This window comes from Carassius gibelio, chromosome A13 (assembly GCF_023724105.1).
Source record: "Carassius gibelio isolate Cgi1373 ecotype wild population from Czech Republic chromosome A13, carGib1.2-hapl.c, whole genome shotgun sequence".
NCBI classification, from domain to species: domain Eukaryota; kingdom Metazoa; phylum Chordata; class Actinopteri; order Cypriniformes; family Cyprinidae; genus Carassius; species Carassius gibelio.
The window spans coordinates 5,926,344-5,943,749 of NC_068383.1; the positions used below are offsets into that span (position 1 = coordinate 5,926,344).

Here is a 17,406-nt window from a genome sequence, read left to right on the forward strand (position 1 = left end):
GTAAATGAGCTTGCAGATTCTACAGCAAGAGTGTCATATAGACCCATTAAAAAACTAATACAAAATATGGCAATTATTTTTTTAAATAATACTTAATAATATTAAATAAAATAATATATTTTAATACACTTTAATACATTTGGACTGTATGTTGACTTTTTAAACGCTTTCAGCCATCTGAAAACATCCCCTGCTTTCAAATGCAAGTCAATTAACCTAAACATAACTGAGATTTAAACTCTCAAGAAGAAAGCAGGAATGTGTGGGTGACCATGGTGGAGAAAGAAAGTGAAATTTGTGACACTGGTTCTAGCTTCCAGCCTTTTCTGGGCCCATGCATGCTGATAAAAACTTCACATTTCTGCTGGACAATCTACTGATATTTTATGCCTGAGGAATCATCCAAATCAGTTTTAAAACTGCTTTGATTAAAATATAAACTTGTGAGGCATTCACTGATTAAGCATGTGTGATGCTCCAGGCTCACAGCTTCTCCAGTTCATTAAAGGTGAAATACAGGGATCATTTGATTGACCACAAGATGGCAATATGGAGCTTTATGGATTCTTTATGGACAGCATCTACTGTATTTTGCACTGCCTTGCAGAATGATGCAGAAATGAAACCTTAAGGAAAGGTGAATGCACTTGTCTCATTAGAGCGCTCTCTATCTGTCAGCATGGCAGCTGGAGATTTATTTACAGGTTTGTAGTCGAGATCACAGGGGACACAGTGCAGGAGATGACAGCTGTAGATGTGTCTTAATAAGCTTTAATCTATGACAGTCACACATGCTACAGACACCTCTTCATTATTCATCAGAGCTCATTTACATTGCGGATAAGCAGATAAGAGGAAGAAAAGTTTCTATTTCGGGTTCAGATATGACACATAAGGGATTTTTGAAGTGGGAAATGTGTTTCTGAGCTATCCCAGAATCCTTTTTTCTCTCTTGAGGGCCACATATTCTCTCTGTGAAATGTGATAAGGTTTCACATTTCTCTGAGCGGATTATTTTCTCATCGCCGCACAATGATTGCATCGCTTTTTCATCATGTTTCTTCTGATCATGAACAGTTGCTGGTTCTTATATAACATGTCTTCTGCATGCTAGCAGAGACTTTTCTGCTTTACAGTTCTAGAGTTACAGCAAACATCCTTGAGCTGCCCTTTGACAACTGCATTGTAATTGTTGCCATACTTCTGTATTTCACCAATTTAAAGAGGTTGAAACCTCATATAAAAGAGACCAACCACCTTTCATGTTTTATATATCATGTTTTTTGCTTAAAGGAATGCTTTCATTATGCAAGGATCGATTGATTGATTAAAAAATGACAGTAAAGAAATTCTAATTGTCCCCAAAACATTACTAAAATAAAAAAGGTTTCTATTAAAAAAGCGTTTAAAGAGTTCCATTACGTAGAAGTAAATGTTACAATAATTCATTTATACCTTTATCTGTTAGGATTTTCAAAAGTAAGTTGTTTTAACTTTAATGGGATCCCCCCCCACCCCCTTCTCTCTCTTAATGAGGTAATACAGCCTTGCTCTTTTGTTGATTTAGATTGCTTCCATTGTCCTCCTTTGTAAGTCGCTTTGGATAAAAGCATCTGCTAAATGACTAAATGTAATGTAATAATGTTGCTGTTGTTATTTTGTGTGGTTGTTGTGTACTATTGCAGCTTTTAAGTTCAAGACAAATTTCCTGTAAAGGACTTAGATGACATTCTTTTAAACTTCCTGTTCAAAAAAGAATCCTAAAAAACATTGACAACATTAATAATAACAAATGTTTCTTGTGCACCAAATCACCATATTAGAATGATTTCTGACGGAAATTATTTTTATTTTTATTTTTTTACTGTATTTTCGTCCAAATAAATACAGCCTTGGTAAGCATAAGATACTTCTTTCAAAAACATTAAACTATTTTATAGAGCACAGACTTCTGAATGGTAGCATAACCCTGCTTTATGTCTCAAATGAAACTGAGCTGAACTGAATCTTTCAGAAACTGTCTTCAACAAACTGGCAAATACAGTATAGAGCTTCCTTAAAGGGGCCATATGATGCGATTTCAAGTTTTCTTTTCTTTTTGGAGTGTTACAAGCTGTTTGTGAATATATACGATCCCAAAAGTTGCAAAGACTGAAGTCTAAAATCCAAAGAATTCGTTTATTTAAAAGTTAAGATTCATCCACACCCTCCTGAAACGCCTCGTTTAAACACAAGATTTGCATAATACCGCCCCAAATGTTCCGCAAATAAAGAAGGCTAACTTTTATTTTCTCTGTAGTATTATTGCAGCAGTCGCCATGTTGTGGAGACGCTGTGTTTCGTTGTGAATGTGAAACTTTGTTTGGTCTTCCAAAAGGGGACACATCTAGAAATCAGCGGTTAAGTTGTTTTTACAACACTGTTCCAGAACAGTTCAACCCAAATATTTGTGTGTATTCAACGCATTTATGGAGGACTGTTTCCTGAACCTACAATGCCAGCTGTTCTGACTCACAGTCTGTAAGTATGTTTTCATATTTAAAGAATTTGCCACTGATGATTCAAACTTGAGTTTTGGGAAGTGTAGAGTAGATCTTGTTTTTTTTGTCGTTCCTCCAATCACAAATGCAGACATGGTTATATGCGATATGCAATGCAACACGTAAAAAGAAAATATAAGTCATTACACACTAAAAAATCCTGGGTTATTTTTTCTACCCAAGTGCTGGGTTGAGCCATTTGGGTAAATTTTTTGGGTTATTTTCTCAGTCTTGGGTAGTTTTTGGGTAATTCTATGTAACCCAACCGCTGGGTTATTTTCTGGGTCGTTTTCACTGAGAGCTGAATCAATGCACCCCCTCCCCCACTCGGACGCAATAACCCAGCTCATTGGGTCAAATCAACTCCGCGCAGGATCAGCGCAGGGCGGGCTGACTGAATTCGAGGTGGAGGTGGATGCATGCCACACACGCTGTAATATTTGGAGAAATAAGGTTCGTATCAATATATTTATACATTTGACATGTATTTTTAAACATATTTACACACATAACATAATAATGAGCGAACGAGCGATAAAAAGGCAAAGAAATGTGCGACAACAGTCACGTTTACATGACATTAAATGCACCGCCAGAATCGCTCGTTTTGGTTGGCTGGTAATGCCAATGTCAATGTCAAAGTCTTACGTTTCTTCTTAACTGTTAAATGACATAATTTACTTCAAAGTCCATTAAGTCAATTAATTTCAATGCCACGAGATCAATGTGATGTAAACGTGCATTCCTTGTCCCCCATCTTACTGCATGCAGTGCTAAGTCAAAACAACCCAATTTGTGGGTCATCTGTCGCGGGCATATTTTGGATCGTTACAGGAGAAATTATTTTAAAAACAAACCGACTTCAGCCTTTTTTTTCTGGTGAAATAAAGGTTTGTATTGGTCTTTTTATCATTGAATCGTAACCGATTGGCAAAAATGTCCCATTCTGATTTTAAAATATCACTTAACGTTATATGATAGGTCATAAAGCATCCTGCATTTGTGAGCACCAGAGATAACGTTAGCTATTTTTTTCTGTCTGATGCGTTTCGGGGATTTTTTTCACAATAAAAATAAATTTCTAATGATTTATTCATTTAATAAATGTATTATTATTTAAAATCCAGGTAAGTGTCAATTAATCTTGGACTAAAATATATAGTTTTTTTCCCGACTTTTTCGACTTGTGAGCAAATTATGAGCAAAGTGAAATGTTAAGCAGTATAATTCAGGAATCAGTTTGCATGGAGTTTAGAAACATCCAGGATTTACTAGTTAAAGTGTTGAAAAGCTCTGAAGAGTATTTCTGTTTTTATGGAAACTAATCCTTTTACATGTAAAAAATGTTCATAAGCCTCTATTTGATTAACAGCATTGTTATTTCTTTGTCCAGTAGAATCAACCGTATCTGAAGAGAGAGCTGAGGAAATTAAACAATGGCTGAGAAACAACACATAGCCCATCAGCCAGGTGGAACAGTACATGCGAAAAATATGTTTGAGGTCCTCCATGAGTTTCCTCGGCTAACTACCTCAGGCATGGTATGTCTTTGTCATATGGTAACATGAGTTATATTAAGTCTTTTTTGAGAAGTTTTTTTTGTAATTTTTGCTTTTAGGTTGCACAGGACTTTCACATTTTACATCAAGATGAAGCCCCAAAACTGTTTGAAAAATGGCTGGTATACTGACAGGATCTTGCTTTTTGTGAGCGAGAAGCAAAGCTTTCATGTACAGCTGAAGAAATGACAGAAGGTTAAAATGTTTCTACAATATTTTGATATTATGGGCCAGATTTACTAATAGCTTGCACCATAGTACTGTCAGGATTACTAAAGAAATGCAGTGATGAAAAATTGGGCACATTTTTTTTGCAACTAACATTACTGCATATTTGTGGTAGTTTATATATTTTAACCCATTTTTGTGCTTGGCAATAATGCTGCTAGAAAATGCAGCATTTTCTCCTCTCATCTAATTTATTTAGAATGCCAGACAAAGATGTTATAACGTTGCTTTTAATTTCTGCTGCTCTTGGTAGGATATGTTGGTCATTATTTTTTTTTTTTTTTTATTATTTGCATATTGTCAGTGGATCAACAGCACAACTTTACACTTCAGTCTACACTTTTATGGGATTTTGGACTCACGCTAATTTGACCTGTCTAGTAAATCTGGCCTTATATTCTCAATGACAACTCGCTACTGTTTTTACTAGTGTTGATGAATGTAATATTATTTTCCTACAGATGCAAAGGGAAATCTTGCACTAAAGCGGTTACCTGTTTTGCTTCTACCTCCACCCTACAAAATTGGCAGAAAAACAGTCCGACCCAGCATTAATGAAAGCAAAAAAGCTTTCATTGACATTCAGCCTGTAAGTACGACTTACAGAAATTTACTTCAATCATTTAATGACTTCACCAGGTTGAATACACTACCATTCAAAAGTTTGGGATCGGTATGATTTTTTTAATGTTTTTAAATTAAGTCTCTTCTGCTTACAAAGGCATTTATTTGATCCAAATACAGCAAAAATAGTAATGTTGTGAAATATTGTTACAATAAATTAATATTTGCTATTTGAATATATTAAAAAACATTTTTTTTTTATCCCTGTCAGTGGCTCTGTCAAAGTGGGCCAGATCAAGCTGTAATAATTTTCAGGTATTTTGCCTCATCCAAAGCTCTGGCTATACAAGACCTATTGTTTCTAAAGACTGCTTGATTGAATAAACAGTTTCGAATGAATCCCCAACCCACCACCCATACCCACACCCCTGACACTCCCATTCTGTTTCACCTTTATTAATTTGCATTATCTGTCCTTTAGGTTGGAACAAATATGGTGGAGTACCTCCAGCAGGCTGAAGCATCAAGACCTTACCCTTATGTCCTGTAACTTGAAAATGGACACATTGCATCGCAGGCATTTGTCATCCTCGCAGTAGAAGCTTTGGAACAAAGAACTATTGTTTAAGGGGAAGTCGTGGCCTAATGGTTAGAGAGTTGGACTCGCAATTTAAGGGTTGTGTGTTCGAGTCTCTGGCCGACAGGAATTGTAGGTGAGGGGAGTGCATGAACAGTTCTCTCTCCACCTTCAATACCATGACTGAGGTGCCCTTGAGCAAGGCATCGAACCCCCAACTGCTCCCCGGGCGCCGCAGCATAAATGGCTGCCCACTGCTCCAGGTGTGTGTTCACTGTGTTTGTGTGTGTGTTCACTGCTGTGTGTGTGTGCACTTTGGATGGGTTAAATGCAGAGCGTGAATTCTGAGTATGGGTCACCATACTTGGCTGAATGTCACATCACTTTCACTTCACTTCATTGGGACAGTAAATGTATGTTTCAAATCGTTTTATGTTTTTGATGTAAACTAACCGAAACATTGTTTCTATATTAGGGAGTTTATTCATAATATTTTTGAGTTGGAGGGAAGTGAATCCCCAACAGTGAAATTTTTGCACTGGGCACTACATTCTTGCAAGTAGATTATAAGAGGTTCTTTGAACAAACAGTGGTTCAAGAACACGAGGTAGCATATTAGTTTAAGTTTTATTTGCACATGAGATTTTTGTTCTGTGTTTTTTTTTTTTTTGTATAAACAACTGTTTTATTGCTTGAGGAAGAGTATTACTTTATGTGTACTGATGATTATCAATTACATTTGTATGTAGAAATATTTTACTGCCAATACGTTGTATTTCATAGATTTATTTTTGTGTTCATTTTGTAGACTTAAAACAAATGTGCTTTTTAACAAACAGTTCTTGAGGTAAAGTATTTTAGTTTTAATTTCATATGCATATGGATTATTTAAAAATAAGTATTTATTTGTATATTTAAAAAAAAACCTTGAGGTTTTTTGGACTTAATGAATTTCATGAGCATATGGATTAAAAATAATATGAATTATTTTTTAAATGTATTACTAAACCTTGTGGTTCTTTGGAGTTTATGAATTCAAATGTTTTTTTCTAAAATTTACAGTTTAGAAAAGTTACAGAGGCAAACCATAAAAATGAAAGAAATTGTTTTAAATACTGTTTATAAATGGAATTTTATTTTTTTAGTTTTGTATGATCTCTTGAATTTTTGGTTGAGGTAAAGTGTAATTACAAAGTGTAATATGCTGAAAGAAAAATAAAGATAATACAATGTTGTCCTGTTTGTTTATTATGTGGTATATTTAATGTTAAAAGGAATAAAAATTCCTTTGAAAATATAACCCATTTATGAAATCAAATTAACCCATTATTTTTGTAAAAATAACCAATTTTTGGGTAGAAAAAACAACCCATTTGCTGGGTTAAAATTAATAACCCAACTTCTTGGGTTAGTTTAACCCCATATGGGTTCTGTCCTATATTTACCCAGCAGTTGTGTTAAAAACAACCCAATTTGGGTTGTTTTTAACCCAGTGTTTTTTAGAGTGTATAATCCATTATTATGTCTCCACTGGATGCAAAAAAAATGCCTAGTTTGTAATGGGTTTTATTGGTTTTGTCTCATCTCATCGCGTCGTAACATTACCGTCACATGCTTGGGGTAATCAGCCAATCACAAAACACTGGATAGCTGGCCAATCAAAGCACACCTCGCTTTTCAGAATGATGAGCTTTGTAAAAAAACGACGTGTTTCAGAAAGGCGGGCATAGAGGAGAAACAATAATGTATAGTATGTGGAAAATAATGTGTTTTATGAACCTTTAACCACAAACACATTGCATTTCACCAAATACACACACAAAAAAAAAAAAAAAAAAAAAAAAAAAAAAAAATGTAGCACTGACCCCTTTAAAAGTGTTTACTGTAACAGCTTGGAAACTTCTTTTCAGATACCAACTGATAAACCTGGTTCACATTTAGAAATGCCAACAGAATAAAGTAGCAGTATTTCTGTGCAATACATTCTACATAAACCGATGTGGATGTGACATCACTAACTAGACCAGGGGGTAAATTCACTCGAATAATGAAATGTGTTCAAAGATGATTTAACCTACTTTGCTTTTGCCTCTGCGTCTTCACTGCCTTTGTTGGATACATCTTCCAGACCTCCAATCAGATGTTTGTATGAGCTAAAAGAATGGTACAAACAACATTGTTAGAAAGACTTCATCTTTATGACAAATACACTATACTGTTCAAAAGTTTGTATTTGAAAAAAAGTTGAAGATCTATCCCTCAATCCCGTCTCTTTCTCAATTTAGAAAGTCAGTACTCATGTATATTCAAAGTTTTATATCTACATGAAATCCATCTCATTGAAATGTACCATAATCAGCTGTGACACAGATGGCTGATGGTTTGAGTCTCAGTCAAAGAGGAAAGAGAGTTTTCCCTGCCGGAGGGAACATGTGCTTCTCTCTCTGTCTCAGTCTTTCCAGCTTATTGACACACGTGACACTTTAGCTATTTAGGTTGAGCTTGATTTATTGAGTTCTATAAGGGAGCAGATAAGCACTTCAAACCCACAGATTCGGTGTTCCACACACACATACAAATAGAAAGATCAGTGTAAAATCCACAGATGTTCAACGAACTGGAAAACCTGGGCTGAATTACTTCTGCTGGAATGTCAATGACACTTGTGATGTTTTAAGGAGTGTATATAAGGGAAACTAATGCCACAGGATATACAGTACCTAACATATACTCACTCTCTGTCGATCACAAGGCAGGTGACAGACTCTGCTGCGATGACGTTAGCTGTTCTGATATCCTCCCTGTTCAAAAGACACAAACGCACAGAAAAATATCATCTTATAATGTTCTGATACATTCAAAATATACCGATGTATACATAAACAGATATATTACTACGAAATATTAAAAATAATAATTATACATATCAATTAAAATGATTAGAAAAATTTTAAAATGTAAAATATAATTTTAAATAATATATTTTAATTATTTACATATTATTATTATACATAAATATATACAATTTTAATTTTATATATAACTATTTATATGTGATAAAAATTATAATACTATTAAAATAATTATATATAACTATAGATCATATTATAGATAAATGTATATATTATTAGCTATTGAAATGAATTATAAGTATCCTAAATATAAATAATTACAAATTCATAATAGTATTACAATTACACATATAAAAAATTATTCTATATAGTAATAAAATAAAACAGATAATAAACTTAACAATTATCAAAACTTTCAATTATTTGAGCTTTTTTAATGCCGTGCTTCAACTTCTATCTATATGAACAATTTATATAAGTCCACAAAACCTGTAGATCAAAATGTACATTTATTTTGACTGAAAATCATGAGTCAAATAAGTTACTAAAATGTAAAAATGTCAATATTTAGAAGTTCCAACACTGATTTAAGAATTAAGCGTGCCTCAGAGTTTGCTGATCGTCCTCTTCCTCACTGTCACTGTGGTCAGAGTCATCAGAGTCTGAATCCCACTCTGACCCCATGAAGCTTTGCATGTTCACTTACCGTCTGACCTGAGCTCAGCTATACACACACATATACTACTACAGTACAGCACACTTCTATTTACACTAAAACATTCACTGTCTGACATCTGTCCCATCGCTGGCAGTTATATCCAGAGAAAGAGCTCTCACACGACTGTCTGTAAATGAAAAGGGCTGGACACTAAATGATAAACGCACACCCAAACATACATGTATGCGTAGCATCTGCTTCTGTGTCCAACTGCAAATACTGCCAGACACCACACACACACACACACACACACACACACACGGCCAGATCCATTTCCAGCGAAACACACTTGTACCGTACTTGCAGAGGTGACAATTCTTCACAACACATCAGCTCTAAAGCTGTCACAGCACAAATACACAATAACGCTACTGCAAAGGTCACAGCTGCTCCACAATATTACATTATAACAAAGAGAGACAGAAGAAAGGAGGAAAATCTGTCATCATTTACTCACCTTCAGTGACGTTCTATACCCATATGAATTTCATTCTTCAGTGGAACACAAAATATATTTTTGCAGAATGTAATATTTATATTAACACTTACAGAATGATTTTATGGAGCCAGATTGTCCTGAGACCTCTTTATGTTTCATGAATGGAAAAGAAAAAGTGAAAATGTGTGGACATAATGCTAAACTTATCTTTTTGTGTTTTATGATATCAGTTGTTTTTCAATGTACTTTTAGTCCTGTGTTAAATGTATTTTTTTAGTCTTTGCAAGTTTAGTCAACCAGTGCCGTGTTTTTTTTTTTTTTTTCATCTATTTCTAGAAAACTATTAGTCAGGCTGCTTAATGGTTAAACTGATAATCGCAATTATTTTGCTCAGTTACAACCATAATTACTGATCGTAAATGTTGTCATCTGAAAAATGTTGTCAGAATTGTTGTTATCACTTTCACCTATAGGCGCATATAAATAAAATGATAACTTTTATTCACTTATTTTATAATCTAGTTTCCAAAATTGCCATATCAATTAATACTCAACATTGTGAAAACTGGTTAAACACAAAAGCTTCTCCCAGAAACTAGTGAAATTCTTAATATTAAATAATAATTCCAAATTATATTCATGTTTTTCCATTAAAACAACAACAAAATACTTTTTTTTAAAGAAAAAAACCCGGAGTATTGTGGATCCATGGTAATGTTTTCTCTTGGTTCTTGGTTCTAAATAAATGCGACTTATAGTCTGGTGCGACTTATATATGTTTTTTCCTCGCCATGACGTTTTTTTGGACTGATGCGACTTATACTCAGGTGTGACTTATAGTCAAAAAATACGGTAAAAAAAGACTATATATATATATATATATATATATATATATATATATATATATATATATATATATATATATATAGTCTTTTTTTACCATATTTTTCGTATTTTTAGTTTTTACTTATAGTCCGAAAAATACGGTAAAAAAATACAATATATATATATATATTGTCACGGGAGGAGCACAAGACAGACACAGTGGGCGTGGCGTCAGGCCTCGGAGAGGCTTTTATTAACAGAAATCATAAAACAAAGGGAATAAAAGTGGCCAAAGGGGGAAAGTGTCCAAAATAACAGGGAATCTGGTGTCCTCGTCGTGCTGCGGGGTTCGTGTGGGTCAGGCAGTGTTCATGGAGGAAGGGTCCAGGTAAGGGGCGGAGTCCGGCGGCCGCACGCGCTCCCCTCCTTGGTCCGGGGCGCGAGGGGCGGCGGCTTCCTCTAGCGGCCGCATCTCTCTCGTCAGCCGCAGCGCTGGTAGGGGATGGACGGCCCGGCATCCTGGCCCGTCGGCCGTGTAAACGGGTGCGGTTCCCATCCGGATCGCGGGTCCGGCAGCTCACGTCTTGGTGGCGCGGGAGTCCCTCAACGCACCCTTCCTGGACCCACGAGGACACCAGTGTGCATGCACGGGGAAGAGACCGGTCTCCTGAGGAGAGGCGCGTTGGGCTTTTAAACAGCGGCGGTGATGAGGCTCCATTCCCTTCAGGTGTGCCCCATCACACGCCGCCAGCCCTGACTCATCCAGCGCCCCTCCTCTCTCACACCCACTCCAGTCGGGAGCCTGGTGAAGGGCGGCGATTTAGGACGGGGTGCCGGTGACAATCAGGGAGGAGGCAGCTGACTCGTCACATTCCCCCTCCCAAGCGACATCCCCGTCATCAGGGCGCCGCCCACACGGGAGTGCTACTATCCTCAACCAGGCTCCTTACGGTCGGAGTGGGCGGGGATTCCTCTCCGGGCGGTCCTCCCTCTCGCAACGCACCGGAACAGGGACAGAGAAACCGGGTTTTAGTGACAGCCTCAACCAACCACAGGGTAAAATGACAATAACAGAAAAGTCACTTACCCTTTTTGTGGCTGGGAGGCTGTCCCCAGTTTTCCTCCGTCCCAGTCCGGGTTCTCAGGAACGTTTGCAAACGAGAGGGAGTGACGTCACCAGATGTTTCCCAACTGCGCTGTCTAGGCTCCGCCTGCCCGCATTCTCCACCAGTGTCACGGGAGGAGCACAAGACAGACACAGTGGGCGTGGCGTCAGGCCTCGGAGAGGCTTTTATTAACAGAAATCATAAAACAAAGGGAATAAAAGTGGCCAAAGGGGGAAAGTGTCCAAAATAACAGGGAATCTGGTGTCCTCGTCGTGCTGCGGGATTTGTGTAGGTCGGGCAGTGTTCATCAAGGAAGGGTCCAGGCAAGGGGCGGAGTCCGGCGGCCGCACGCGCTCCCCTCCTTGGTCCGGGGCGCGAGGGGCGGCGGCTTCTCCTAGCGGCCGCGTCTCGCTCGTTGGCCGCGGCGCTGGTAGGGGATGGACGGCCCGGCATCCTGGCCCGTCGGCCGTGTATACGGGTGCGGTTCCCATCCGGATCGCGGGTCCGGCAGCTCACGTCTTGGTGGCGCGGGAGTCCCTCAACGCACCCTTCCTGGACCCACGAGGACACCAGTGTGCATGCACGGGGAAGAGACCGGTCTCCTGAGGAGAGGCGCGTTGGGCTTTTAAACAGCGGCGGTGATGAGGCTCCATTCCCTTCAGGTGTGCCCCATCACACGCCGCCAGCCCTGACTCATCCAGCGCCCCTCCTCTCTCACACCCACTCCAGTCGGGAGCCTGGTGAAGGGCGGCGATTTAGGACGGGGTGCCGGTGACAATCAGGGAGGAGGCAGCTGACTCGTCACAATATATATATATATATATGTGTGTGTGTGTATTTTTTTACCGTATTTTTCGGACTATAAGTCACACCTGAGTATAAGTCGCATCAGTCCAAAAATACGTCATGACGAGGAAAAAAACATATATAAGTCGCACCGGACTATAAGTCGCATTTATTTAGAACCAAGAACCAAGAGAAAACATTACTGTCTACAGCCACGAGAGGGCGCTATGTCTTCAGTGTAGACTACAGGAGCACTGAGCAGCATAGAGCGCCCTCTCGCGGCTGGAGACGGTAATGTTTTCTGTTAGTTCATTTCTCTTGGTTCATGTCAAATTAATTTTTATAAATAAGTCACACCTGACTATAAGTCGCAGGACCAGCCAAACTATGAAAAAAGTGCGACTTATAGTCCGGAAAATACGGTACTTGACTGGCAGCCTGAATATCAGAACTTGTGGAAGTATATATTCTTTCTCTTTTTATTGGAGAAAATATAGATATTTTGGATATAGAGTTTTGATATTTTAAACTTTTTTCAGCACTGTATTGCATCTTGATCATTTTTGGGCGAACCATCCCATTGATTGTATTGTGTATGGGTCAGTGTGCTATTAATGGGACACATTCACCTGCTTGAGGAAACAGCAAGAAAACCTGACACTATCAGCGCTGCCAAACGTGTCTGTGAACCAATCAGGTGTCAAATGCTTCAGTATGCATATACACACAGGCATGAATTTAATCCAGCCATCAACAGATTCTCCTATCAAGTTCTGGACACTGTTAATGGTCTCTGTGAAGCTCAAGCCAACCACAATGTTTCTGCTGTACACAAGGACACATTTAATTTATCTCTTGAGGGATCGGACTGACCGTGTACAATGTTCTGGCCTATATTTCACTATTTCACATTTCATCAGAAGATACCTGATACACAACGGAGCACATCAACACGCTCTCAGGATCACGGTTTCCTAGTGACACAACCAAACGCAGGATTATAATCAGGGTAAACAGTCCCCTTAAACCAGACACCACAACAGGAAAAGAATAGAATAGAAAAGAATAAAGCACAGCTGAATAAAACACGATAAGCATGATTAGATTAGAATGGAAAAGAATAACGATAGTTCACCCCAAAATGAAAATCAAGTCATTATTAATTTACCCTGTTGTTGTTTTAATGTCCTTATTATTTTTAGACCACAAAAAAGCAAGTTCTGTCAACTCTCATTCTGACAGTCATCTAACCTGGGATATTTACCACAAAAGCACCAGGGTGAGTAAATGATGACTGAGACTTTCTTTTAAGCATGTTAAAGAAGAATAGAATAGAATAGAATAGAATAGAATAGAATAGAATAGAATAGAATAGAAAAATTGATGATGTCTGACTGGTTCAAATTCTTATTTGATAATTAATCCTATTCTTTCCTCATGTACTTTTGTCTCTTAAGCCTTGAACTGCAACTCTGATTGAAGTTATTTTAACATGTTCCTGTATTGTTGATTCTGATCCATGTGTAACTGGTCATAGTCATAGAGTTTTTGATGTTCTGTAAAGATTGTACCCAAAATAAACTCCTACAAGTTTGTGTTTAAAAAAAGAAAGAAAAGAAAAATCCTGGGCAAATCTCTTTTAATTTTTTACTCAGTCGTAAGAGAGCGTGTGTGAACAATTATTTTAGATTGTGTGACTGTAATGTGATGTTTTTGCTATGCGAGCACAGCCACTGTAAACGGTTTAGGATTTCAAGATTTTTACAATTCCAAGAGCGCTTTTGTCAGTGGCCACAAGATGGCACCACATCCTTAAAAACTAACGGTGAATCTCACACAACGTGGTTACATTTCACCACATGATTATATATATATATATATATATTATATATATATATATATATATATATATATATATATACTTATATTGCAAGTGTTTTAAGGGCAGACGATGAGGTTTAATAAAATATATATATATATATATATATATATATATATATATATATATATATATATATATATACTTACATATATTGCAAGTGTTTTAAGGGCAGACGATGAGGTTTAATAAATATATATATATATATATATGTATATATCGATAAAAAAATAATTAATACACATTTTTTTTTCTGAAATTAAGCACAATCCCAACTAACATAAAAGTTAAATATATATTCTATATTTCAATAATTTCACATTCAATCTTCAAATTAATGTAGAAACAACGTAAAGACACTATACTTTTAATATTTCTTTAATAGCATCTTTTTTATGACTGAAGGCAAGCATCACTGATATCAATACTACTGATGTCTCTATGAAAAAGTTTTTCTTTTGCCTAATATTTAACCATTAACTATAGCCATTCAACAATTCAATTTTAATTGCCCTTTGGTAACTTAATGACTTAACTGACAACACAACTACTACACTGCAAGCTTGTAGTTTCTTTTGCACTTTGATATAAAATAATACAGGCTACAGTGTGCAGAGCAGCATTTGTGCATGCAATTAAAGAGCACGTGCTATGAGCACAGTATACGGGCTGACAGGACAGGAAAAATCCCTTTTACTGACATCTGGCCTGACCACGGTTCACTGTTGTTCTACTAAAGCTCCATTGTCACCTGTAACTTTTCCTAGCTTGTTTTTACTAGTGCCTGGCACTCAGGCGAAGTTGAATTGCACATCTGAAAGTCTCCCATATGATGTGGTCATAAAGACGTTCTGTGTCTAAATAATAATTGCGTAAAATAATTTTAAAGCGTTAAACTGAAGAGAAAAAAAATCAATCACCTGCAACAAGATAATTTTGACAGCACTAATATATGTATGTGTGTATATTCTCTTGATTTGGGGGCAAAAACGATTCACCTAATGAGAAACCCACCCAGGTGTGCCTCCAAATATCCTGTCTGGAGTTTAAATCTGCTATTAATCTAACTTTAACAGTATTGTAGAGGACAATCTCACCCTTGTAGGGCTTTTTCCCCAAAGGAGTCTCCTTTCCCCATAGAACGCAAGTAAACGGGCTCCTGACCCGGACAGTCCTCTCGAGTCATTGTCACCTGGACGGGGGTGAGAACAAGAGGTAGAGATATTAGCATGGGATCATCTTCACAGCATCACAGCTTGCACTTTCCTCTGAAATAGACTTACCTTTCCTTTACTGATAATGAAGAATGTGTCTCCTCTTGCCCCCTGGCGAATTATGTAGTCACCATCTTCATAGTGGGTCTATAAGAGAGAGAAAATTGGTTAGAGGACGTGAGGATTATATGGAAAAAGAGGATGAAGAAAAATACAGGTGGCACTTCCTACAACGAGGGTATGAAGGTCTAGCAGATTTCTAAGCGGAAAAGAGGCAGCACAACATCTCTGACCCTCAGTGTGTTATCTAAGACCTTGACCTCCAGACACATCAGTCTGAAATCAGATATGACCAGCAGATAGGAAACTGAAGCTCACAAAGACTCTGACACAAGCAAACTGTTCTAAAATCACCTAGAATCTGACCTCCAACCAAAAACCCATATACACGCCTGCTTTCATTTATTATCCAGAGAATGATCATAAATGTATAAAAAAAAAGTACTATTTTTTTTTTTTTCATATTTCACAGTGACAGATTTCACAATGCTAAAAGCTCTTAACTGTCCTTAGGATAGGTTTTTTTGTTCATGATAAACATTTATAGTATTTAGATCTTTAATAAATACATTTAAAAAAAAAATCAATTAATGTTCAATAAAGTCAAGTAAATGTAACATAACAAAAATCCTGTCTTTACTTTAAATAAATGCAACTTGGTTTGATGTCCATACATTTTAAGTGTGCATACATTCAAAATTGCTTTTAAGTGCTGTTGTAGCAAGACTGTAAAAGTGAGTACTCCCTAATGGAAAGCACTCAAGTCAGTGTGAATATTCAGTAATGTTAAGATTCAGATATATCAGGACTCTAAATTCAGGCAGCTACACTGTATATGAGCAATTAATGGAGTAGTAGCATCAAATCAAATGGTGCTTTTCCACTGCGTGGTACGACTCGGCTCGGTACGGCTCGGTACGGTACTGCACGACTCGACTCGTCTCGGTTTGCATTTCCGCTGCAGTTTAGTACCGCTTTAGAGTGGGCAGGATTATTCACATGTCATTATTGTTGCAACTTTTTCATTCTGTGTTGCCCCATCAAGCTCTTGGTGGATCCAGTCCTCTGCTAGTCTCAGCCTCAGACGTCAAGCCCGAGGACTGTTGGCTAAACGTCTGATGCATATGGAACACAAAAGTGGAAACACTTCAGGAGTTTTGAAGTCGTCATCGGATTGGTTGAATTCTACAGGATTTCCGGGAGACGTGCGGGTCACCTGGAAACAAAGATACCGTTCACCTCAACCCCCCCCCCCCACCCCCACAGTTGTAATGAAGGGTAAAATTTGCTATATAGACCAAAATCTTTTTTTGAACATTTAAAATTTAAGTTCAAAAAGCTTCAGCACATTTTAATCTTATTTAAGGTCAGTTATTAGCTGAAGAGACTCCCTCTGCTCTCTGAAAATTCATAACATTTAATCACATCACCAAAAAAAAAAAAAAAAAAAAGGAGTGGAATGAGTTTGACCTTAATTTTAATATTCATTTAGAGATGAGGATTATTAGGTTATATTGATAGAGCTATGAGTCTCCATCACTCACTTCCCAGTGATAAATGTCATATTCTAATGAGGTGAAAAGATGTGATGTGGACCTTAATGTCTGTGAAGACTGACTGACGACTAAGATATTCACAATGTCTACAGCACATCTACTCATGCTATTCTTGGATAAAATCATTGATTTTTCTCTTTTGATGTTTTGTGCAATGTGGACCTTATTTGCAGACTGAGAACGGGTTATTCTCCATCTTATACAAAGAAAGAGAGAGTATAAACAACTCTATGATTCATCCCACTACAATTTACTGAAACACATGCATTCACTTCAAGACAAAAAAAGTCTAAAAATGCTCCCTAAATTATTGATGGTATGAGCGAGGAGCTTTTGTTTGTTTTTGAGTTGTGAGTTTTCTTGCTGATAAACAGTCCCTGATCTGAATCGGCTGATTTTATTAACTCTTCCCAGCTTAAAAGTCAATCAACATATTTCAGCATAAATACAGTTACACTTTCTTCACTGGTGTATTCTTAAAGTTTGGATTTTACTTTATACTT

At 37.3% G+C, this 17,406-nt stretch overlaps 1 protein-coding gene and 1 long non-coding RNA gene across 4 annotated transcripts in view; one reads left to right on the forward strand and one right to left on the reverse strand.

Moving 5' to 3' along the window:
- LOC128025961 (cGMP-dependent protein kinase 1) overlaps positions 1 to 17,406 on the reverse strand; it is a 56,237-nt gene that overhangs the window by 6,336 nt on the left and 32,495 nt on the right. For both annotated transcript variants that reach the window (XM_052612603.1, XM_052612602.1), the window contains exons 6-9: positions 15,357 to 15,434; positions 15,171 to 15,265; positions 8,204 to 8,269; positions 7,547 to 7,621 (exon numbers count right to left, since the gene is read on the reverse strand). In XM_052612603.1, the coding sequence (XP_052468563.1) occupies positions 7,547 to 7,621; positions 8,204 to 8,269; positions 15,171 to 15,265; positions 15,357 to 15,434 (314 nt within the window). The remainder of the gene's footprint in view (positions 1 to 7,546; positions 7,622 to 8,203; positions 8,270 to 15,170; positions 15,266 to 15,356; positions 15,435 to 17,406) is intronic.
- Positions 2,957 to 6,788, forward strand: LOC128025963 (uncharacterized). Of its 2 annotated transcripts, XR_008186306.1 has the most exons (5): positions 2,957 to 2,993; positions 3,934 to 4,081; positions 4,159 to 4,294; positions 4,789 to 4,916; positions 5,373 to 6,788. It is a non-coding gene; the product is annotated as an uncharacterized LOC128025963 (long non-coding RNA). The 2 variants fall into 2 exon arrangements; XR_008186305.1 differs by lacking the exon at positions 2,957 to 2,993 and having other exon boundaries at positions 3,709 to 4,081.